A 24,088-nucleotide genomic window follows, 5' to 3' on the forward strand; every position below is an offset into this window, starting at 1 on the left:
TCTTAACATTAGCAACCTTTGTTTGGCTAGCCCTGTCTTTCTGGAACTCTTCAAACAGTTCTCTGTGGTTGTATTGAAGATGATGGTGGAGATTAGTCGTGTTTCCTCTGGTGGTTGCCGCGAGTGTTCAGCAAGTTTTACAGAGTACTTGTGTTTGGAGAACGTCGTCTTTATCAAATCCAAAGTACCTCCAAATAAGCGAGGTACTATTTTTTTTTTTTTTTTTTAATTTTTTAGCCACGAGTTCATAGTCAGGAGCGTTCTCGTCACGCGTCTCGCTCTCAGCCATTACAACTCTGACTCGTTAATGCAGCGTTGTTCGCTCCCCACCTACGTAGGAGGCGGGTCTCTAATCCATTTGATTGGTTAATACCGTGAAGGGCTCTATTCGACTGGTTAAATGTGTAAAGGGGTTTCTTTGATTGGTAAATTCTTTAAAGCACGTGTGTAAACATTTTAAGGTACCCAATTATCGCAGTTTATGCCGTCTTTTGCAATGGGCCCATCGCACAGGCTGATATCGCGATGACAATAAATTTTCAATTTATTGTGCAGGCCTATGGTATATGTATGTCAGTGTATCCAACAGATAATCGTCAACTTTCTAAACATGACCTGAAGCTTTTTTTTTAAGCTCAGATTTTATTTATTGTCTGTAAGTAGAGGGGATGTGTGTTGGGACTAAGCACTTGTACAATGAGGATGACCTACATCTGGTTACCTTGCCTTGACACATCATTTGTGGAAACAGATGGAGCAAATGTCCTGTAAACACCAGGCCTTCTATGTGGACATAGCTTTTCACTTCAGTGAAAATAACCTGGATCCCTTGCCCCTTGAAGTTGTAGCTTGAGGTCAAAGGTCACACTACCTGAATGATCCTTGTGAACTCTAGGGTCAGGTCCTCATTAAACCATTGGTGGGTTCTGGTTGGAGAGATGAACAATGAGAGTGAAGGAATCCCTAAAGGTCAGGCTGCGACTCTTCATCTGTCATGGTGCTCATTCATCTTTGATGATTGTTGCTAATTACCTACTTTTATATTTATCAATGAGTATATGAATGTAAAGCCATTACTGATTGCCTCTTAAATTGTGCAAGCTCTTTTGGCATCCCCAGTCTTTGGAACTGCATAGAACCAGTTTAAGATTGGACACTGGCACCAAAACACCTTTAATGGAAATGGGGTAACACAGTACATCCATGTAAAAAAGCTCCCAAACCAAGGGTGTATTGTTATCTCAAACTTGCAAAAGTTCCCTTAAGGCTGTCTGAAAAACTTGTTAAGAAAATATGAGCCGAACTTCATTGCTGAAACCAGCTCCTCTCCACTTCCTAAGCCCTGCAGGCTTTTCCATGATGAAGGAAACTCTGGTCCAAACATCCCACACAGAGAATTGACTGAGCGTTGAACGGATAGATCACGGTGCTAGTCATGGGAGAGTCGGATGACAGAAAGATTATATCATGTTTGAATTGGGCATGGAGTCAGCTGGGAGGTGTTAACAGAGAGTTTCAGTAACTGTACTATTTGCATTCATAGTTAGGCAATAAAGGGCTCTTAAAAAGCAGAATGAAGGATTGACTGAACTTTAATGTTCCCCTTCAATCTTCTTTTGTTCTAGGAGGAAAAAAAGCAGCAGCAGTCATAATGTTTTTATTTTTTCAGTTTTGATTTAAGTGCTAAAAACCATATGGTTTATACCCAACGAGTAAAGCTTGGTAAATCGTCATCTTTTGTGACGATTTATGTGCTGAAATGAAAAAACCATTGTCTCTAAAGGTCTAAACTGGAAGTTTGCCAAATTAATATATGCCTGAGTGTCTACTAAGGCAGTAATTGATGTTTTCACCCCTAAAATCCAGTGTCATTATTACTGCATCCTACAGGCAGTGATATGAGCATTCAAACTATATATAAACTGTCTTAACCTTCGGCAGGGATTTTTTCTTTTCTCTTTGAATGTGTTTCATCTGTGCAGTGACTCAATCTTACCAACACTGGAGATGCTGGGGCTAGCACAATGAATCTTGATCTCAGTAGTTTAGCATGTTTCAGTTTTTATCTAAATAAAACAAAACAAAAAACCTGAAGCTCAGACGTCCATGAGTGCTTCCGCTAGGCCTTAAAGACCTGCGTTTGTATGTTGAAGCTGTGGACTGTCAGTAGGGGGCAGTGTTAAAAGTATATAGACTACTCTGAAACATGGGCTGCTCATGTTTTCTGTTTGTGACATTGGTGGTTTTTGAGTTTTTCCACTGCTGTGGAAAAGACCATCATCTTTACAGACGAAGAAATGCTTTATAGTGGAGTGAAACTGAGAGTTAAAATCACTGAAACATTTCACTTGTGCTTTTTGAAATGTTGTCCACTTCTTCTTGGACTCTGCCTCAAGAGCTACGTAAATGGACACAACACAGGATCCTTTAAGTAAATCATTTCAGATGGGCCTACAAGCAGATTTGATTTGAGGCAATTTTAAGGGTCTACTTTTAGAACCACATGTTTAGATATTGTTGCAGAACTGGACAGCCTGTGTGAACATCTAATTTCTTTTTCTTCCTCTCTGGAAGTCTTTGTTATTTCCAAAGACTGATGATTCTTCCTTCTGGCTTTTTCTTCTGTCTTTTGGTTTTTCATAAAGGCCAGGTGTGTGTGTATATCTGTGTCTCGTTTTTGAACAAAAGAATCGGGGAAGAAGATGATGTCATCTTTTAACCGTTGTATGCTTGTCTAGTGCGGGGGGGGGGGGGCTGTAATTATAACAGTCTGTGCTGTGCTGAGGTCACCTTTCTCACATGCAAAGGCGAGTGATGCAGACGCGTAGAAATTTGTTAATAATTTAGTCTGTGTCCTTTTATTAATTACTTACTTTGAAGAACAGCTTCACCAAATTATTTCATCATGTCATCACACACTCGCGCGCGCACACACACACACACACAGTCATAATTATATTTTTTCATATTTACACATTAACTGTATGCAACAAAACCTCAGGGTGTAAAAAGATGCATATGTTCTCACACATTAGTGTCATGATTTCATCAGTATCTACACAACTTCTATACAATCTTTGAGCCTCGGGGTGTGTGAGTGTATGGGGAATGTAAGGTGTGTGTCTGCTTGAGTTTCCATTGTTTGTCAGGGAGTTAATATAAGATAAGTATTTGCTGTGTGTGCGTGTGTGTGGCACATCCTGTCGCCTTTACAAACTGCATCATCAGCTAAAATGGGCTGGTACCCTACCTACTATTCTCTTTAGCAGCAAATTGTTAAACATGGCTCGGAGAAAAAGAAATGCAAAGTCTGAAGTGCAGGTGGTGAGGTCACACTGAGGAGGCAGTAAGCCGGGGGAATAGTGAGGGTTCTTATACTTTTGTGCCTGCAAATCTCCTTGGTGAGAGCATTTGTTAGTGGTGGTTAGTTTGTGTGCATCAGTACATAGAGAAAACCTGCAGTGTGGTTGTGTCATGGCTTAGAAACGTTTGACTCAGCAGCACTGCAGTAAGATAGATACTTAAGCTTGATGGAGGCTAATAGAGACATTTTCGTTCAAAGTAAAAGTTTGGACTTTCTGGAAGTTTCTGTATCGCTCAGTTAGTAGTTAACGAGTTTTTGCAGATAAATTCACATCTTCTATGCAAACTACAGGCCACTGCAGCAGCGTGCTAGCATCCAAACATTCACAAGAAAGTTTCTGGTGCATCACAGTATTGGTGATGGATTTAACAAAGTGGTTGACTCGCCAGTGTGTTGCAAAATGTAATTTTTTTTAATGTAACTGATGGTCGAAGTTTATATTCATTGGAGAAAATAAAGTAAACATTTTTATAGTTAATTCGTGTGCTAGAATGTATGTGGGGCTTATTGAACCTAAATTGGGCTACATTTAAGCAACAAAAGTCTTTTTAAAATTATGTCACGTTATGTAAATGGTCAAAACAGCTTGACTGTTTTGACCATTTACATATGCTCTACAGTAATGTTTAGTAGCTACTTCATTCTCAGCATTTTCAGTAATGTACTACGTTAATATTCTATCTCCTCTCTGCATTTAAAAACATCTGTTTATTTCTCATTTGTTTGTCCTTTATTTCTCTTATGATAATATTTTGTTAAGATTATATAAAGAGAAAGGTTTAAGATTTAGAGATAAGAGCCACATTACCACAAGAAGGCATAAAGTAAAGGTCACAAAATAACAGAATATCGAAATCTAGTACTATAGAAAAGTCAGAGTCCTCCTTTATCCTTTATTGTGTTCCGTAGTGTAACTCAATAGTCCCCACCAAAAAGCACCATCAGAGATTTGTTCTCCTGTCAGTTTTGCAGTTTGCTGTCTCCATCAGCCTTGACCTTTTTCGTCAGCCCTACACACAAACACACACACACACACACACATACACACACGCACACGCCCCCCTTGGCTAAACTGAAATGGGTTAATCTCTCATCACTCAGTCGTTGGGGCTAGTGGTTCAGGTGTCACAGCGCCTTCCTTCACAAAGGAAACCCGATCAGACGCACACAGACACTACACACATAATACAGTCATAAAGCATTGCATCATCTCAAATTTTTCCCTTTCTGTGTTTGTCGTTCCTGGAAGAGTTTGTTTATCTCTACACCATTGCTGTATTCAAAAGTGCTTGCTTGTTCAGGCTGTAACAGCTGTGTACCTTTCCTGTAATGCTATGTAGGCTAGTGTGAGAATAAGCTTTGTTCTGTGGGTGTTATTCTGGCATCTGAAAACTACTTGAACGGTGTGTTCTTTTGCAAATTTTTTACCTGAAAAATATGTTGGTAATTTTTGTTCTTTTCATGGTGAACTGGAAATTTTAGCTCTCCAAATGGTTAAAATTTAAATTTTACAGTCTATTTTTTAAACTGCTCGAGTAGCTAGTGCTCCATTAGTATTTGTCAGTGTGAGTATTTATTAGTTGTTTTCTACGGAAGAGGATTAGGGCCACTGGAAAAAAAAAAGTGGGCAAGTTGGGTTTTTTTTCTTCTTTTCCAGAATTCTGAGAAAAAAAAGTCAGAATTCTGACATTAAAGTCAGACTTTTTTCTTTTTTTTTAAATTCTGACTTTTTTCTCAGAATTCTGGAAAAGAAGAAGAAGAAAAAAAAGACATGCCCACTTTTTTTTTTTTCTTTCCCAGTGGCCCTAACGCTAAATTAATTTAGGGGGCTTTGGAGCAAATGCTACCATGTAATGTTAGATTTTTTTAGATGTACCCAAGTTAGTTTTTTAGTCTTTCAGAGAAATTATTTTTTGCTTGGCATGAAATATTTAAAAAAGTCTATAAAAAGTGAATTCTTCACAATATCTTTAAAATAAACTATTGGTTTAATTTTTACAGGGTATTAAAAAACAAAAATTGCTACATGCTAGTTTGCGACCAAAAATTATTGTTAGCATATAATCTATTTCCAGCTTCTAGCTCAATTAAAGCCTCCTTCATTTTTCTGTTATATACTTTTGGTACTGAATTTTACAAAGTCTCAAAGTATTTCTGAAAGCCTCTCAAGAATGAGATAATACTGCTTTGACCACAAGGTTGCAGTTATCTCAACAATTATTGGCAATAACTTCTGTTCTAAAAAAAATGGTACTCATGCAACATTGTGCAAGGCTATTGCATGTTTTGTCACATTCATTCTGAAATTATGAAAAACGTGCATGCAGTATGGTGGAGCTGCAGGCTAGTTACTCACACATGTAGTGAAGCATGGTATCATTATTGCCTCTTTCAGGTCACATACTATTTCACACTGTTTATGTCCTTTAAATTTGGAAAAGCTGTTCAGACTGTGTTTGCTCTGCCTGGATAAAATGAGTTTACTGTTTTAATTCTTTGCACCAGTCCACGTTGGAAACACTGTGCTCAGCCTGTTTGGAAATGATAAAGGTTTGGATTATTGCCTGTGACTCTCCACGCTATTGTAGAGACAAATAACTTGTTATAAATGTGGTTTTTATTTTTTGGAACGGCTGAATAAACCTCCATGTGTACTCAGCCTTGGACACTACCATCAATTTGCATAGTCATATACTTGGCCTTCAATAAAACGGCAACTTTTATTGTCACATTGTGCTCTTAATTGTCCTATAACCAAGTTTACACTTTAATTACAAACACTGGTAACTGCTGTTCACAATGCAGAAAAATACAGATTTCCACTTTGCTCATCTCTCCTCTCTCCTGTGTTTCTTTGCAGGGTCGACATGTTAAGACGGGACAGCTGGCGGCCATCAAGGTCATGGACGTCACCGAGGTCAGTAACACCTATCAGCATGCGCTTGTAATCTTTTGTTGTCTTTAATCAGGTTTGAATCCCAGCTAAACCACTACTGCACTGTGGGATTGTTAAATCCTGCACGGCTGTCACGAGAAGGATTGAATGAAGTAAAATTATTCTGCTGTTACAGAAACAGCTATATTCCACTGAAACAGATACAGTGGCTGTAGGACTATAGGAATACCTGCCTTAGCAATTGTCAGCCAATAAATTTTTATATAGATAAAATGATGAAAATTGTCATTGTGTCAATCCAGAAAACAAATTATACAGGAACACAGATAAATACGTGGGATTTGGTGCTGGAAAGGGGTCTTGTGAGGGAAATTTGATTTGGTTCTAACTGCAAGCAGACACCTGTTTAAAGTTAGTAGGCCCTGATCATGAAACCTACTGCACGCGGAAGTTGGCACATTAGTGCTTTTAGTACTTTGCATATTTGGAATTGATTCCAGACGAAATTTTATTGCATGTGATGGAATAAATAGCTTTTCTGAAGCATACAAGATAAACACCAAACCGTTTCCCCACTCCACACCCTCTCTCCATTCCACACCCTCATGTCAATATTTTCTCTCCAAAAATAGTCAGGAATATAATCACATAGCTTCCATCACTCTTAACAGTGTTCTCTGTTCATTAGATGAACTTTGAGGAGGTCACGTTTGAAGCAAACAGATTTTTCACTTCTCTCAGGGCACTTTAGCTAATGATGATTTTAGACTCGTGCATGTAAATGTTTTGAGATCCACAGAGTTAAACTGGGCCCCAGAGGGCTATTTCTGCCTGTTTAGTTCTGTGTTCCTTAATGTGTATACAAGCAGAAAATGTTATTAAAGTAACCTCATGCTGATGTTTTGTTTTGGTTTTTTGGTTTTTGTTTTTTTTTTACTTATCATTGAATCAATGGCCAAATGAGCCAAGAAGAAAAATATTCCTGCAGATGGCTTAAAGAGGAATGAGTGTACCAACAGAGCTTTAATCTGGGTTAACTGTCACACTGAAGAGGATTGTACTGTCTGCCTTTCAGGACCCTGCTGGTTTCATCTGTATCTCTAAAGACTTACTATCTAATGTGCATCCCACTCTTTAGGCCAGTATCCTTGTTCAAACTGGTCCTCTGTGATAATAAGAGCTCATTTGTAACAAAGAAGGTAGTGCTGTAATCAGCCTCCAGGACTGTTAGAGACATCAGAAATGTTGTAGTATCAGTTAGTTCTGAAATAGAAAGAAAAGAAACAGTGTTTCAGCCACTGATTTTTGTTGTTGTTGAGTATTTAATTTTAATTATCTATTCAATCATTCTGTAACACCTCCCAAGTTAACTTGTGGGACCACCTCTGAGTTATGGATGAAAGTGACAGTGTTAAAGTCAGCGTCTTTATGCGGGGCTGTCTGAAACGTGGTTCCACTCAGAATCTGGAAGGCTGTTTACAGGAAAAAGCTTTAAAGCACAACATTATGTGCACCATAAATGGAAGCAGTGTAGCAGACTGAGATGGCGCAGTTTGACATACCTTAAGAAAATTTGTTTTTCTCGTGTTACAAGAGAGCAATAGGGACATATTGCCAGCATATTTTGATGATCCTTTAGGGGAGGGTCTTTCAAAGTATTCTTCAGACATGGCCACTCAGACAGAGGTACAACAGTGAGTGTCTTGTCCATAAACATGACAGAGGCTGTCATGTTTATGGACAAGACAGCATTTGAGCCAGTGGTGTTGGGAATCTTGTCAACATTGATGGACGTGTGAATGCAGAAAAGTGCAGTCAGATTATGATCCACCGTGCAATACCATCTGGAAATCATCTGATTAGCAACAGCTTCATTTTTCAGCATGACAGTGATCCCAAACACACTGTCAATGCAGTGAGTGCAGGACGTGCTGAAGAATAAAGGTGGTCATACCAAATACTGACTTTCAAGTTTATTAGAATTGTTGAAACTATTATAGTGTATTACTATATAATACACAATACTATATCTAAGCAAAAATATAAAGACATAAAGGGTGGCTTAAGACTTTTGTATAGCACTGTTAATACATTATAAATAGTTATCCTGAAATTCTTAAAAAAAAAAGTTTTTTGTGTTGTTTTTAAAGTCAGATTCGTATTAGTGCAACATTATTCAAAGTATTCTGGCCTATTTGACAGTTTTGATCAGTAAACAAAAAGATTACAACAAACAATCAATTGCTGGCTCTGGATAATCATGACGCAGGAGCAGCTGGAAACCAGTGTCTGGAAGCAGTTTGGGTTATACAGTCCATGGCAGAATTCTCAACAAACATAAGGCTCTTACTCTACAGCTTCAGCACATCTGGGCTCTCACATGCCGCATATTGGAGTTGCCTTTGAAAAATCTAGTTCACGGTAAAACATTAAAAGCGGCAATCACGAGCTCGGGGTGTAACTCTGTAGCCTGCAGGAACAAATCTACATATCCAGCCTCAGAGATCAAAAAGAAGGGAACGAGGAAGGATCAAGAGCATTTGATGGTGACATGTTTATGTATTCATACAAGATGAATCACTGAAGAGAAATACACATGTTGAGGAGTCTTGGCAGTTACTTTTTTTCCTCCCGTTCCACCAAAATGTTTTGAGTGGTCCCTTTTCCACACGGTTTCAGACATTTTTAGAAAATAAACACAGTCTGTTTGGCTGGACACCGGCCAAGAATGACTGTCAGGCAGAGGAAGTTTGCATTGGGAAAACTTGAGATACTGCACATGTACGCAAATTCAGTATAACAGTTACTGTATATATGCATATGTATGTCTGTGTGTGTCTGTGAGAGACATGATGGGAAGCACAGGAGCTTTCATGCACTCACGTGTCATGGATGGAAAATCTCCCATTTATACATCTTCTTTCCTATGTGTGTGTGTTTCTGGGGCCGCTCTCGATTCCCTGTGCTCATCTCTGCATATGTGCTCTGACCCACATACCACTTCCTATTCTGTATAGAGTGTGGGAGAGAGAGTGAAAAATGGACACTTATGAAAACAGTAGGGCTATAGAGTAACAGTGTACAAGGTTGGGCTTTATGATATAAGCAAGTCATTCTGAGCCTCAGTTGCTTTAAAGTTTCTGTGAAACCTTTAAATACCCCATTAAAAGACTGAGAATGTGAAAAAATAGGCCGCTAAAGATCAGTGGTATAACTGTAAACTAAAATGTTGATTTCATGCAAATTGTCATAATGTGAAGGTTACAGCAGAGCTAAATTGCCTTTGTAACTTAATAACTTTCATCAGCTCCTTATTGGCACCACGTCTTTTGCAATAAACAGCATGCATGATTTCTTGAGGCTAAAACAAATTTCCTCAGGCTGTGCTCAGCTGAACTTCCAGGGCTGCATACAGAGATTTTCATATTACTTCATATTTTTCTGGTTTGATAATTGTATTATTCTTAGACTTTGTTTTTAGCAACATTCACTCATATTTGACTGCTTCAGAAAGAATGTAACCTTTTTAAAGTCATAAAATGTCTGTGTTTTGATTGGTTGGACTATAAAGGCAATTTAAGGGTGCCGATTTGCACTTTAAAGATCTGTTATGAGCATTTTTGTTGTTGTTTTACTTCTGCTAACAATAAAGAATATTGAAGAATAAATCAATTATAACTAAATATTTATTTGCAGTACCAATTTTACAAATAGCTTCAACACAGACTTGCAAACCTCTGAAACCCCAGAAACACTGTCTTTTATTTGGGCTAATGTGGTAGAGCTGTGCAAGCTAAACCAGCGTTTAACACACAGATTCACAGTTGGTTCTGGTTATAACAGGTAAAACTAATTTAATTGAAGCTTTTGTTTTGACTAGAAACATCTGTTTCTTCCTCTCCATCTCCCACAGAGTGAATAAGATGAAAACAGACATTAAAGATTCTTGCTGTTCAGATATAATTGTAGTTCTTTCTAAACCAGTCAAAGTGGCATTAACATAGATTTCTCTTCCTCCTGGCTTTTACATGATAAAATAGAAGTTTCTGCAAGTGGAGCAGTACTCGTGCCTTTTATGTGCACATTTATGCACAGCATTGAAATACAGCATCCTTTTCTCCAAAAGGGTTGAAACTGTTTACCACAGTTTTTTTGTTCATTTAGTTTTGAGGAAATTAGCCTGAGCTTGCTTCCTGTGCTTAAGACTGAGAGAGATGGTGTATGCAGGCTTCTCTGCAACATGCAGTTTCTTGTGATTGTGATGCCTGTAAAATGCTATTACATCGTTTTAGAAGTGTGGATGTGCTTTTGTTGTAGTGTGCCGTGCTGGAGACAGTACAGTGTGTTGCTTCCCGAGACAGCTGTAATTGCTGTTTCTTTTTTTTTCTTTTTTTTTCTGTTTGTGTTTTACTGGGTGGTAATGCTTTCAGGTGGCAACTCTGGTGTTTGTTGATCCCTGTTTTCAACAGAGTTAACCTTGTGCTTTACTTCAGACCAGTAATGCCACACTGGTGACTTTGTTCATCCAAAGCAACTGGCAGTTTAATGTCCGTCAGTTTAATGTCTCCTGTGCAGGAATCCTTATTTTTGCAGTCTGTTTAAGTTTAGATAGAAAAGCAGTACCGATGCTGCGTATTAGGAATGTCTGTCCCCATAGTACAGCTGTATGATTAATTGGAAGAAGTATTTTTGGATGTTTGTCGATTAAATAAGAGAGTAAGCTCAGATAAGGGGAAGAAATCAGTGATAATGCCCCCCCCCCCTTTCCTCCAGAGAAGGTTCATGTAAAGTGCAGTGGGATTATGGGAGGGGCTATCACTGCTTGCAGGCTCACTCACATCCATTCTCAAGATTCTTTCATCAGTCGTCTCCTTGCATTTTATGCTCTTTTTTTCCTTAAATTTCTCATCCTCGCTTGTGTTTTCACCCCTGCTCTTCCAGTTTCTGGCACAAATATGCCCATTGTGTTCTCCCCGTTTCCATCATTCACCATCTTTCACCAGCCACCACCTCTATTTTGTTTGCGAAATGAGGGAAAGCGTGAGAGAACTGACAGAGGGAATGAAGTCATCATCATCCCTTATAGGAAATTGGAAAGAAAGCGGAAGAGGTAGAGAGGGAATTGTAGCTGCAGCATGGCTGCATTCTGCATCTCCCACTGCTGCTGTTGACTTGATGTAATACAGCAGGACTTGGAATTTAATGGGGGGAAAAAATCAATCTTGATTAGAGGAAAAACTCCACAGCAAGCATGTTTCTCTCTGCCTTTTGCTTCCCTCGGGAAATAAATTACTATTCTAGACATTTTCCTCGCATCCTTTTGTCTCTGTAAATTTTGTGCGTGAACTGAAAGAGAGCTCTTTCTCTCTCCTCTCACTCACCTCCCTCTCCCACTGCTCCCTGTACACTCAGAGGTGTGAATGTGGGAAGGTGTGGAAGGCGCAGTAAGAGTGAATGACATAATAAAACATTTTGAAATGTCTGGCAATATAAAACCTGTTACACTGAATTTCAAGTTTGAACCTTTGAGTTTAAGTTTCTGAAATCGTTCCTCCAGTTTGGATGTGTTCAACAAAAAAACTTGATTCTGGTTTGAGAAAACTTAGCTCGTCACTTCAGAGTGAAACATCAACATCATTGAAGGATTCCCATACAAACTGATGCAGATATTCCCAAGTAGTTAAAACTGAAAACCTTTGAAACAACTTTCAGTGCTACCAAAAGTCAGCATTTTCACTTATTCACTGAAATATCTAGAATATCTTTGGTTAAGACTATTCATGTTCAATCTAGGATCATTTTTAAAGACTGATAACATGTACTATGATAAATCAGTGTATGTAACTCAATTGTTTCATATTTTCTAACATCAAAGACCAGTTTAAAGCAGAATTTGTAAAATAAATCCAATTCCAACAAAGTTTTAATTTCAGCAAAGCTAAAAGTGAGATGAATCAAATTGGGATCTTTCAACCTTTCAGCCTTTTTAGCTCTCGTCTTCTCTCAAAGTGTTTCTTTGCTGAGCCACAGTGTTAGTTTACGCAGAAATTGAAAATGCATTTGTAAGACTTTAATACTGTGGATTTTGTCCCTCTATCACCCTTCTTCATATATGAGGAATCCACATGGGGCATTTTCAGATATGACAGCCAACCCAGTAATGCCTGGAACAAGTCTCTCCATGTTCCCGGTTGTCTGTTAGAGGGATGTCAACCTTTTTTGGCCTCTGAAGAAGTCTCCCTGCTACTCTGCTTCCATTTTCCATTATGCTTCCATTTTGCGGCTGTCTGCTCCCCTGGGTCGGTAGTTCTGTTAGCGCTGCTCAAATTGTGTGCTGTCATACTTTAGAAGCAATATGGCTGCAACAGAGTCTCCCCACCATTTCATGCCCTGGAATGATAATGAGTAGTTTCAGGATGCCTTGTTTTGAAGGACTGACTACAAATCAGGGAAAGTGAGACAGAGAGCGAGAGATGGCGAGAGTGAAAAAGAGAGGCCGAGGTGAGGCGCGTAATGACGGGATGGGAAGAGTAGAGTCATTATAGAGGACAACTGGAAGTGATGTTGCAAGGAGGACAGAGGGTGGACAGGATAAATGTGCAAACAAGATGGAGAGAAGGAGACACGGTGAACATGTGACACAAAGAGAGGGGGTGATGTCATCTGCTCGTTAAAGCAGCTGTGTCCTGACATCCAGGCTCCTTTCTGCTTTTCATCCCATCTCTCTCTCTCTCTCTCCCTCTCTCTCACTCACTCACTCACTCACTCACTCACTCACTCACACACACACACACACACACACACACACACACACACACACACACACACACACACACACACACACAGAAGACACACAGTTTATGTGTCTTCTGAGTTGCATTCATTGAGTCCATACTATGCTTTCTGATTTGGACAAACTGACGTTGATGATGATGATGATGATGCCAATTCATTCATAACTGTATATCAAATTAATCACCACCAATTTTGACTGTAGATTAATTGTTTTGATCATTTATCGAAGGTTATAGTAATGTTGTTATGATATAAATAATAATGTGTAAATGATGATAATAATAATACTTTGGCAAGCGTGAGTGCTTAAAGATCGCATGCATTTGATTAGCTGGTTCTGGCAAATTTTTAAAAAAATAAAGTAGAATCAAAAAATTTAACGTACAGAATCAATAAAAGTGATTTCAGATTCCTTATTTGAAATCTTTGCTGTCATGTCTTTGCTGCGTTTTAGTGTAAAATAGGTGCATGTTATAGATGCATTGTTGTATTGAGCTTTTTCTCTGTGCTGCCTGTAACATAAGGAAAATGCCACCACTGTTGTGTTTTGTCAGTTTAGGGGATTCTCGTCTTCCTCTCCTTTAGCCGCTGTTTTAGCTGTGATTCATGTCCCATATTGGGTAATGCTTAAGAATGTTCCTGCTGCGTTCCTCCGCCTTCACTCTGGTCTCTGCATCTGTAATTATTCTCAGTTGTTACAAAAAATGTTCACATGACTGAAATTTTGTGGGCGATGGGATGCTCTGTTGACCATAGATGGTACTGGTGTCTGTGTGGAACTTTCTCTGCATCCTTTAGCACCCTTTATAGTTTTGTTTTTATTTTCAAAGTATAATTTACTCATCTAACTGACCGATTGGTTGACTGACAGGTTGGCCGGCTCACCTGCTGGGTGAGTAGCTGGACGGCTGCTGGCTAACTGTGGGCCTGCTGCTGATGAGTGGATTAACAGAAGGACTAGCTGGCCAGCAGTCTGGTTTGCTGGCTTTCTGACTGATTGGTTGGCTGCCTGCCTAGCCAAATGACTGGCTGCCTGGCTGGAGCAGTAACCAGCGGGCTGCCTGATGGACAGTGACTCAAGGGATTGGCTTGCTGGCTGTCTGACCGACTGACCCCATCATCTTTATGACAGTCAAAGCTCCTGCTGAAGTCCTTAAAAACTCTCAGCATGTTAAAGTAAAAATAAATATCAGAAAACTTGTCCAATGGAAGCTAAACGTAAACTAGCTTTCATTTTTAGCTGCAGGAAGTGACAGAGTATATAGAGCTTTACTTAAAAGCTGCTTAAAGTGCAGAAATATTTAAATAGTTAAAAAAAACACTGCTTCTGAAATACTGTCCACATGACTGACAGCGTGAAAATATCTTCTTTTAAAGTGATCACGAACTTGTGCGCTGTCAGTTATCCAAACGTGATGTTTACTGGGTGTTCTGTATATCAGAGATAGTGAAACTGAGCTGCTCGCTTTTATTTACCCAATGGGGTCGCCAGTGAACCCATCTCTTATCTTTTAAATGCTGAAGTCTGGCAGAACTGCCCTTTAACTTCTGGGTCGGATTCAGAAATGGTAGCAGCCGTCAGCTGCCTGTCATTTGTTGCTCCTGCAGTTCTCGATAAGATGTGCACGTTTTAATTTCTTCCAGTGCCAACTTATAAGATTGAACCTGCCGTTAAAATAAAAAGCCACTCTTATCCCCTTTGACAAGAAAGTTGAATTTGACAGCCAACAGAGTGAGGTAGCTACCTGCAGGGATAAATATAAAGGTCTTGGCAGTCATCAAGCGGCATTAACTTGCGAGTAGGAAGAAGATTTTTATTACAGTTGCAGTAAAACCAGTGGTGAATTGGCCACTATTCTTGTGTAACTACAGTGTGATGTTGGTTAGAAGATTTTCTGTTGGTAGCAAATCATCTGAAAGTGTGAGATGGTGTCTTCAGTGCAGAAATGTATTTGATTTGTAAACTACAGGCTCTGGGTTCTTGTTTTTCTTAGTGTTTTTTAATCTAATGAACATACTCATTGCTTCTTTTACGTACCTGTTAAACCAAAGCCTTCGTGGTTGAGATCACCATAGTCTGATCTCGAATTTCTTTACCAATTCTTAACTTTAGGCGTCAGTCCATACTAGCTTGTCATTAGCAATGTTACATTTACAGGTGTTTGGGGAGATTTGATATCCCGGTTGCAGCAGTAAATAGCCTGGGGATTGTTACCTTGAAAGGTTGTTAAACAGGTACTTGTAGGGTTCGGGGTAATTTAATATTACGCTCAATTAATGTTGTGCGTGGTACAGACAGAACAGAGGAGCTGTATTGACCTAAGTGCATCTCTGCGTGTGCAGTGAGTCACTGTGTACAGCCTATACCACTGAGAGCCGTGAATCATAGTTAACATTTACACATGTAATAAGTGACAGCATACAATATGTTATATTATATATTATTAAAGCATATTAGAATTTTTTTTTAAATCCTTGATGCTCCCAGGTCAGAGTTACGGTACTTATAATACATTGGAGGAAACCCTGACGGTTATTTGTGGCCTAGCTATAGTTTGCATCGTCACATTTTTGCTCTTCTCTTGCACAAATTTCAAGTAACGTGACGTTTCCACCTTCAAACTCTGTTGTTTTCAAACCGAGGCTGGGTGATCAATGTGCAAATGTGCATTACATATTACTGTTTTTTTTCCTATCTGTCCATCTCGCTGATGTATGAGGATATTTGGAAAAACTTAAGTAATCAAACAAAGGCAGTAAGTGGTTTAATGAGTAACTGTAATAAGGGCTACTATTTCACAAAGGTCGCTCCACATGTTTGATTTGGAAGATTTCTGACTTGACTCCAAAGAGCAGGGGTTTTTCTCTTGTTAGGTATATTTGTCAACCACTGCATTATGGAATCACTTGCTAAGTAACCGATTGCCAGATTACTCACAGACAATGTAGTATGATTACAGATTAGTTAAAGTTCTTGGGTAAAGAGCATCCAGACACATTATGCAGAGTGATGAAGTTCCTCTTTACCAGCGAAGGACAACCATTACTTTGTGGAAAGTCCCCAAACTGTCACCACAAAAATTGTTGTCTAGCACTGTATTATTATAGATGAAATATATGAAGTGGTGGTAGCCTTCTGGGTCTAAAAAGTGAACATCATGTGCCTTAAACCTGGATTCTTTCAAACAGCCAGCGGGAGGGACTTTGATGTTTGCAAAAATAGGTCTGCTTGTATGGACGTTTATGGGAAAATCACCCTCGGCTACTTTGATCTGTGTCCTCAGTAGACACTTTCCACATGACCGTATGATCTTAGTTGCTAATTTCTAGTAGCATAAGCATGATCATCATTTTGTACAATACAGTCTCTATTGGAGGCCAACCCTGTCATTGACAAGTTTCTACCTTGTATATGTCGTAGTATGAAGATGTACCTGGATTATTGTGTGGAAAAGGATGTCTGCATATATTCTCCATAAAACAGAGCAAATCTCAATCTTATTGCAACACAACCAGAGTGCAACAACAATAAAGAGAATGATTAGTAGAGTTGCAACATCAGCAGTGTTCATGTTAAAATGTCACCATCTTCTCGATATGAAAAGCCAAACAGTTTGCCCAGCACTTCCTCGGGACCTTTCCTCTGTGGACATATGATGCTGCTGCAGTTTACTAAGGAGTCCAGGCTGCCGCTCCTGCTTATCAAGCAGCCGCCATTCGAAAGAAAATGTCACGTCATGTCACTCCCGGTTGGGTCGCTAGATCAAACGCACGTGCTCAGCTGAAGCAAAAACACTCAGGAACAAATGTCACCCAGCTTTGTCACCGTGATTGAGAAATAATCACTTGATCTTGTTATGTGCCTGAACGTGTGTCTCCAAACAGGCTGTGTCTCCATGTTTGTTTGGAGAGGTATACATTTATTAGATTTTCTTTTGGACACTGTTTGTGTTCTTGCCTGGCCCTGTATTTCACAAGTAGATGCCAGCAAACAGCAAAATTAGCTTCTCTTTTAGTTTTCACTACCAACACAACAACCTGGTTTAGTTACAGCCCATTTTATAAGTTTCCCACTGAGACCAGATTTTCATATCCAAGTATGAAAACCATTAGCCAGTTCTTACATAGCAAAGAATCCTCAAACATAGTCAAATGTTTTTCCTACCATTTAAAATAAGGAGTCAAATAAAGACTTTGAGAAGTAGAGACTGAGAGCTGTGCAGATCTCAGCTGTAAATCTGCTATGCAGGAACACAGCAAAAGGTGGTGCTGTAAAAGCACACACTACAGCTCTGCAAACCTTCAGACAAAAAACAAAACAAAACATTTAAGCCTGTCCACAATAAGAACTATTTAATTTATGAATACATCAGCTGACACTACTGTCTGGCGGATGATAGTAAATATTCCTCTAGATTGCTTGTTGTTTTGTTTGGCATTTTTGCAGCCCAGCTGAGACTTTTAAAGTCTGCACTTTAAATGCCGTCAATAGATAAAGCAGTTGCCAGTCAGTTTATACACGTTCAAATCATGTCTGTGTTACCGTAGTTCTTTCAAACAGTTGGCACTGGTTGGCTGTAAAAAATGTTACATGTATGTGTTTACAGGGGCTCCTGTTACTTGTGTGTGCATTCTGGCATGCTTTTGCCTCATTAACAATATTTAGCAGCGTGTAAGCTGAACACTTACAGATTCAAGATCATTATCATCATTATCATTATTATCATATGACACTGATACCCCCAGACTCTGCCTGGGGATTGTCCACACTAGGAGAGTGTTGACTGAGCCTGAAGTCTGAGCGTTTTGTCGCCAGCTTGCGACGCTGGAAAGACGATGGTGATGTTTGTGGAGAAAGTGCTGGGGGAGACAGCTGTTGCACAGCATGGCCCTCTCCTCTCCAAGTCTGGGGCCCCACCTTTGCCCGAGTCCGAAGACGAGGAGTATCTGGTCGATGTACCTGCAGTTAGCTGGGCTGACCACATGAAATATGTTGATGGGTTAACCGAAGATGAGCCGGAACCATGCAGGAGTGCTGACTGGCCAGCGGCCCCTAGTAAGATGATGATGTGCTGGACATCGGCCTGGACATGGTTTGTCAGAGGATGAGCAGGAGAGCCCAACGTCAGCCCAGCGTGCTGCTGCTACTGCGTCGGCCAGCTACGATGATGCGTCTCTTTATCCCTGTTTCGCCGCTGGCCCTCTCCTCCACCAGTTCGTGGGATTTTTTTCCTTCCACCAGAGCCCATGGGGGCCAAAAATTCATGTTCCTAGAATTTCTTTGCAAGCTAACTGCATCATGGAGCAAACCGCCGTCCAACCATGTCACTGTGCCTGCCTATTGACAGTACATGGAGCTGGGAAGCATGGAGTACATGGATGACACCAACGAGGCTGGCTTAGCTAACACACCTCCTATGGAGCCATCCCTGGCTGCTTATCTGGCACCGTGCCACAACCATGGTGTTGGTGGCCCCACAACTCTGCCGTACAAGCAGTGCAGATTCTCCATGTTGCAGCTGGACAGTTTCAACTGAAATGCAGGCGGCGTTTCCAAATGACATAATGGTTGTTGGGCATGATGGCATTTCTGATCGCCATAGTGTCACTTGGACTGTTAAAGATGAGTGTTTCAGTGGTGGACTCTCTCACCACCTGTGTACATCGTGTCACCTGACAATGACACGTATCTAGCATGCTAGCTCTCTGTCCCTGGAGGGAGCCCAGACTGCACCAGGGCTCTCAGACTGGGAGGGTGTTGTTTCACAAGGTGGTATTCACAGATGGGGATGGGGAGCTCTGTGCGGTGGCGCATCAGTGAGAGGTGTCTGGACCACAGAGCAGCGTGAGCTGCACATGAATCACTTAGAGCTGCTAGCAGTGTTCTTAGCTCTCAGGCATTTTTGTTCCGAGGGTCCAGCATGTCCTAGTCAGGACAGACAATTTGACAGTGGTCTCTTACATAAACAGGCAGGGAGGGATACGCTCTCTTCCCCTGTTATCATGCCTTCATTACTTCCAGGCTGGACTACTGTAATTCTTTATTATCAGGATGTCCTAAAAACTCGCTGAAAAGTCTTCAGCTAATCCAAAATGCTGCAGCAAGAGTACTGACAGGGACTAGGAAGAGAGAGCATATTTCTCCTGTTTTGGCTTCCCTTCATTGGCTTCCTGTTAAATCCAGAATTGAATTCAAAATCCTGCTCCTCACTTACAAGGTCTTAAATAATCAGGCCCCATCTTATCTTAATGACCTTGTAGTACCATATCACCCTATTAGAGCACTTCGCTCTCGCTCTGCAGGCATACTTGTTGTCCCTAGGGTATTTAAAAGTAGAATGGGAGGGAGAGCCTTCAGTTTTCAGGCCCCTCTTCTGTGGAACCAGCTTCCAGTTTGGATTCGGGAGACAGACACTATCTCTACTTTCAAGATTAGGCTTAAAACTTTCCTTTTTGCTAAAGCATATAGTTAGGGCTGGACCAGGTGACCCTGAATCCTCCCTTAGCTATGCTGCAATAGATGTAGGCTGCCGGGGATTCCCATGATGCATCGAGTTTTTCCTTTCCAGTCACCTTCTCACTCACTATGTGTTAACAGACCTCTCTGCATCGAATCATATCTGTTATTAATCTCTGTCTCTCTTCCACAGCATGTCTTTATCCTGTTTTCCTTCTTTCACCCCAACCGGTCGCAGCAGATGGCCGCCCCTCCCTGAGCCTGGTTCTGCCGGAGGTTTCTTCCTGTTAAAAGGGAGTTTTTCCTTCCCACTGTCGCCAAAGTGCTTGCTCATAGGGGGTCATATGATTGTTGGGTTTTTCTCTGTATTTAATATTGTGCTATCTACTGTACAATATAAAGCGCCTTGAGGCGACTTTTGTTGTGATTTGGCGCTATATAAATAAAATTGAATTGAATTGAATTGAATTGTTAAAGCTGTCTCGCTCTCTGCTTTTATGGTGCAGTGTTCATTTTCTGTCTCTAAGAGCCACCCATGTTCCAGGCCACCTGAACCTGGGGCCAGACCTTCTCTCCAGGGGGTTTCCCCTGGTGAGGGATTGGAGGTTGCACCCTTTCATAGTGGCCCAGATTTGGGATCTATTTGGCAAGACGAAATTACATCTTTTTGCCTCCTGGTACAACACAAGGCTGCCCTGTTACGCAGCTTGGCTTGGTGAAGAGCGGCTATCGAAGTCGGGGTCATTGTGATTACAGGGAGTGAATGTGCAGGCGGAGCCAAAACCATGTCATTACAGGTCATCCGTCTTTAGGGTTTGAATAGAGGTTTCTTCAGCCAGGACGGGGGGGGGGATATGTACCTCGTTCCTATCCTTCAGATAACAGAACTAATAGACATGACTGTTTGTTTGGATCTACTCTGTTAATTCAAATAATTGCTTCCCAGCTGAACAACAGCCAATGAATAGTGTCCTAACTCTGTTTTTCCACCTTTTTTTTTTTCATAGGATGAAGAGGAGGAAATTAAGTTGGAAATCAACATGCTGAAGAAGTACTCCCATCACAGAAACATAGCCACCTACTACGGAGCCTTCATCAAGAAAAGTCCACCAGGCCATGATGACCAGCTCTGGGTGAGTTTAACATCCCATTTCTGTAATGAGCACAGTATTACACACATTACAGGTTCAATTTAAACTGGATACAGCAGTCATTCTTCACTCTTGACCAATCACAGAATCTGAATTGTTCATATAACTTAATGAACCGAATCTTGAAGAATCCTAATTTAGAACATTTGTGGAGTTATTTAGCAAAGGGACGGAGTAAGATTAAATTCATATTCAAGCAGGAACTATAAGATTGCTTAACAAGATTTGATTTTGCATGCATTCAGTGTGTTATCATCATACGTTCGAAGGTATTTTGAGACTGTAATGAAAAGATTTGCCAGGCTAAAAAAAGACAAACTAAACAATATCAGGGATTCCTGTATAACAGCCAAAGTGTATACTGTTATTTTTAGAAAGTTGTTTGAATGTGTGATGACAGATAAGAGAGATATCACATGCCATGAAGTCAGAAAGCTCTCCAGCAGATATGGAGTTGAAGTTGCTTTATGCATTTTCCTCATTACAGCCAATATTCTGTTCTTCATATTTGAAGAGCAGTAAAAGAAATGACAGCAATACAAAAAAACAAAACAGATTTCTAGAAAAGAGCAACAAGACTGTGGAATTAAATAAATGGTGCATAAGTGAGAAACAAAAGAAAGAGAGTCAATCAGAGAAGGGAGAGGTGGGAAGGATCAGGAGGTAGAGAACAGCAGCAGGAGAAATTTACAGCTGGTCGTTTGTCCGAGGCAGGATTACCTCGTTTTATGACCCGGAGCCTCTGCTGTTCCTGGAGAGGAGGAGGGATCTCACTCTCACTTCACAACACAGTCCTGTATTTGTTTTTACAGCTGCTTCCACGGCCCCTTTTACAGCCTCCACTGTTGTGGATTCATGCTGTCTGCCATGCGTGGGGGTGACATACTGAGTGTGTGTCTGTTTTATGATATTCATGTTCTGTGCTGACACCACTTAAGACTACTGTCTCAAGAAGATCACTTAATGTGTTTATGAGGCATATATCCTTTAGTCAGCAAGTAAGAGACACTGTATCAGAGGCTTAGTGACCATTAAGATATAACACACAATACAGAGGTGAATAAAGCGAAGGGTTGGCCTCAGTGGAGTTCATATTTAACAAACGTGGATCTTAGAGTTTGTCCTGCTTTCATTATGTTTGTCTCTATTTGTCTATATAATATTTTCTCTTTTTTCCCCACATCATCAATAAAAAAACTTTAGCCTGTTGAACCCATCTTTGGTAATTATTATTTAATAAAATTGTGTGATTGTATGTTATCAATTGTGTTATGTTATACGCAATTATTTTGTGCAGTGTTGTTCAGTTTTTTATTAAAATATCAGTCTTGACATATTTTTTTTTTTAGGATTTTTTTTATGTTTGTCAGATATGTAGTACTAAAAATGAATCGGATCAGTCCCCCAGGTCGCAGCATGACAGCTGCCACCTGTAGAGGTGCACAGAAAATGCTTTCCAACTTTAAATTTATTGTAAAACAGTGACGAGGGCACCCCATGAGGTTTAAGAGATGCACTTCTGTATTTGTATTGTCTCCAGCTTCCTACACTTGTGGTTTTGCTAATGCTTTTCTCTTTTGCATTAAAACCACATTTCCTAATAGCCGCTGGCTTCCTGTCTCAATCACGGCACAGGGTAAACTAGTAGAAGTGATTGCAGTTTTTCCTTCCGCATTCCCTTTTATTCTTTCTGCCGTCTCTTGTTACAATATACTCTAAAGTGCTGCACAGCACTCCAGAAGATTTGCATTCACATGAGGCGTGGTGGCTTACAGAAGGAAAATGCAAAGTTAACTGGGACCACTGAGTTTCTCAATAATTGCTCTGTTTGCTCAAGGTAGCTCTAATACGATGAGATAAGCTACCTTATTTATTCCCAAATTTGGGGAATTCCTATATTACACAGGAATTTCCCATTAAACTCAACAAGCTGCAAATCTTAAAATAAATTAGGATGGATTATTAAAATAAAATACAATATGACAAGATTGTCAGAGCCCAGTAAGCCAGAATAGCTCAATAATGAAAAATTAGACAAAGGTGTGCAATCAAACAGATTAAAGTGAAATAAAATAAAGAAGATCGTTAAGTAATAAATCTAAATAAACACAATAAAGCACATTTGAAATCTTAATATTGCATTACAGTAATACATAATTAATGTCTTAATGGTGTATCGATAGTAAAACGCTGCATGGCGTCTTACGCTGATGGTAGAATGATGGTGAGCGTTTGTGTGTGTGTTACAAATGCATCTCTTTCTCACCTCCAGCTGGTGATGGAGTTCTGTGGTGCCGGCTCCATCACAGATCTGGTGAAGAACACCAAGGGCAACTCGCTGAAGGAAGACTGGATCGCCTACATCTCCCGAGAGATCCTCAGAGTCAGTTATTTCTCACAGTCTGCTGCCAACATCTTCACTAGATTATATTATTTGTGTCCTAAACATTGCTAAAAGTATGATTTTAAATAATTAAACTTTTGCATTTAAACAAAACAAACACTTGTTTGATCGTCTGATACAGCCCATGTTTCTAATAAGTTGTTTTCATTTTTCCTTTATCCCAACAGGGATTAGCTCACCTGCATGCTCATCATGTCATTCACCGCGACATCAAAGGACAAAATGTGCTGCTGACTGAAAACGCTGAAGTCAAGCTGGGTGAGTCAGTTGGCTTTAGACCGGGCCTGTAGACGGGAAGTGCTCCCGCGCTGTGGTTTTGGACCGGTGCATGGAAAAGCGATTGCACCAGCAGATCTGAGTCAGCACTGTGGCGATGCCAACTGGAGCTTTCTCATTGCCAGTGTTTTGTTTTCGAATGTTTCACATGATCGCACAGCTGCAGGCCTGTGTAGTCAAATCCTTATGAAACATAATGTCCATATACAGCTCCAAAATTTGTCTTTATTTAGATTTCTTCTGATTACAGTGTCACAATAATTTCTTGCAACAAAACTACCTAGACATTTGATTTCACTTATGATATGTGCACAAAAAGACAGAAGAATCTGTTCTGAGTTTTGGAGATTTAGTGTCCATTTGTGCTGATCTGTAAATCAGCCTCCACAGTGTTTTTAACTTTCAAAGAAAAGTTTTAACTTCTGCATAAAAATAGATTCTTTGTTCACCAAACCTTTGTGTGAAACCACCGATTAATGTTGTTTTTATTCCCTTTAATTATCCATAATTCTATTACAACTTGTAATCAGGCCACCCTGTGTTACCTAGCTTAATAATGTCCCGTGACACAGCATTAAACAAAGTGTCTCCACCGTGGTTAAAATACAGCATCTTGACCTTTTACACTCTGAGGCAGACTCAAGTTAACTTGAGGGGCCCCTCTCACAGTTGTAGTTTGCCTTGGTGCAGGATCTGAACGGTTTTAGTCTGTTTTCTTTATTTGAATGCTTCGTGTTTCTTTCAG

The 24,088-nt window shown here is 40.1% G+C and overlaps 1 protein-coding gene across 6 annotated transcripts in view; it reads left to right on the forward strand.

Annotated features, from left to right (window-relative positions):
- LOC134645088 (mitogen-activated protein kinase kinase kinase kinase 4) overlaps positions 1–24,088 on the forward strand; it is a 99,045-nt gene that overhangs the window by 39,720 nt on the left and 35,237 nt on the right. For all 6 annotated transcript variants that reach the window (XM_063498349.1, XM_063498350.1, XM_063498351.1 and 3 more), the window contains exons 3-6: positions 6,225–6,281; positions 20,520–20,645; positions 22,936–23,046; positions 23,235–23,325. In XM_063498349.1, the coding sequence (XP_063354419.1) occupies positions 6,225–6,281; positions 20,520–20,645; positions 22,936–23,046; positions 23,235–23,325 (385 nt within the window). The remainder of the gene's footprint in view (positions 1–6,224; positions 6,282–20,519; positions 20,646–22,935; positions 23,047–23,234; positions 23,326–24,088) is intronic.

This window comes from Pelmatolapia mariae, linkage group LG16_19 (assembly GCF_036321145.2).
Source record: "Pelmatolapia mariae isolate MD_Pm_ZW linkage group LG16_19, Pm_UMD_F_2, whole genome shotgun sequence".
Lineage (NCBI taxonomy): Eukaryota > Metazoa > Chordata > Actinopteri > Cichliformes > Cichlidae > Pelmatolapia > Pelmatolapia mariae.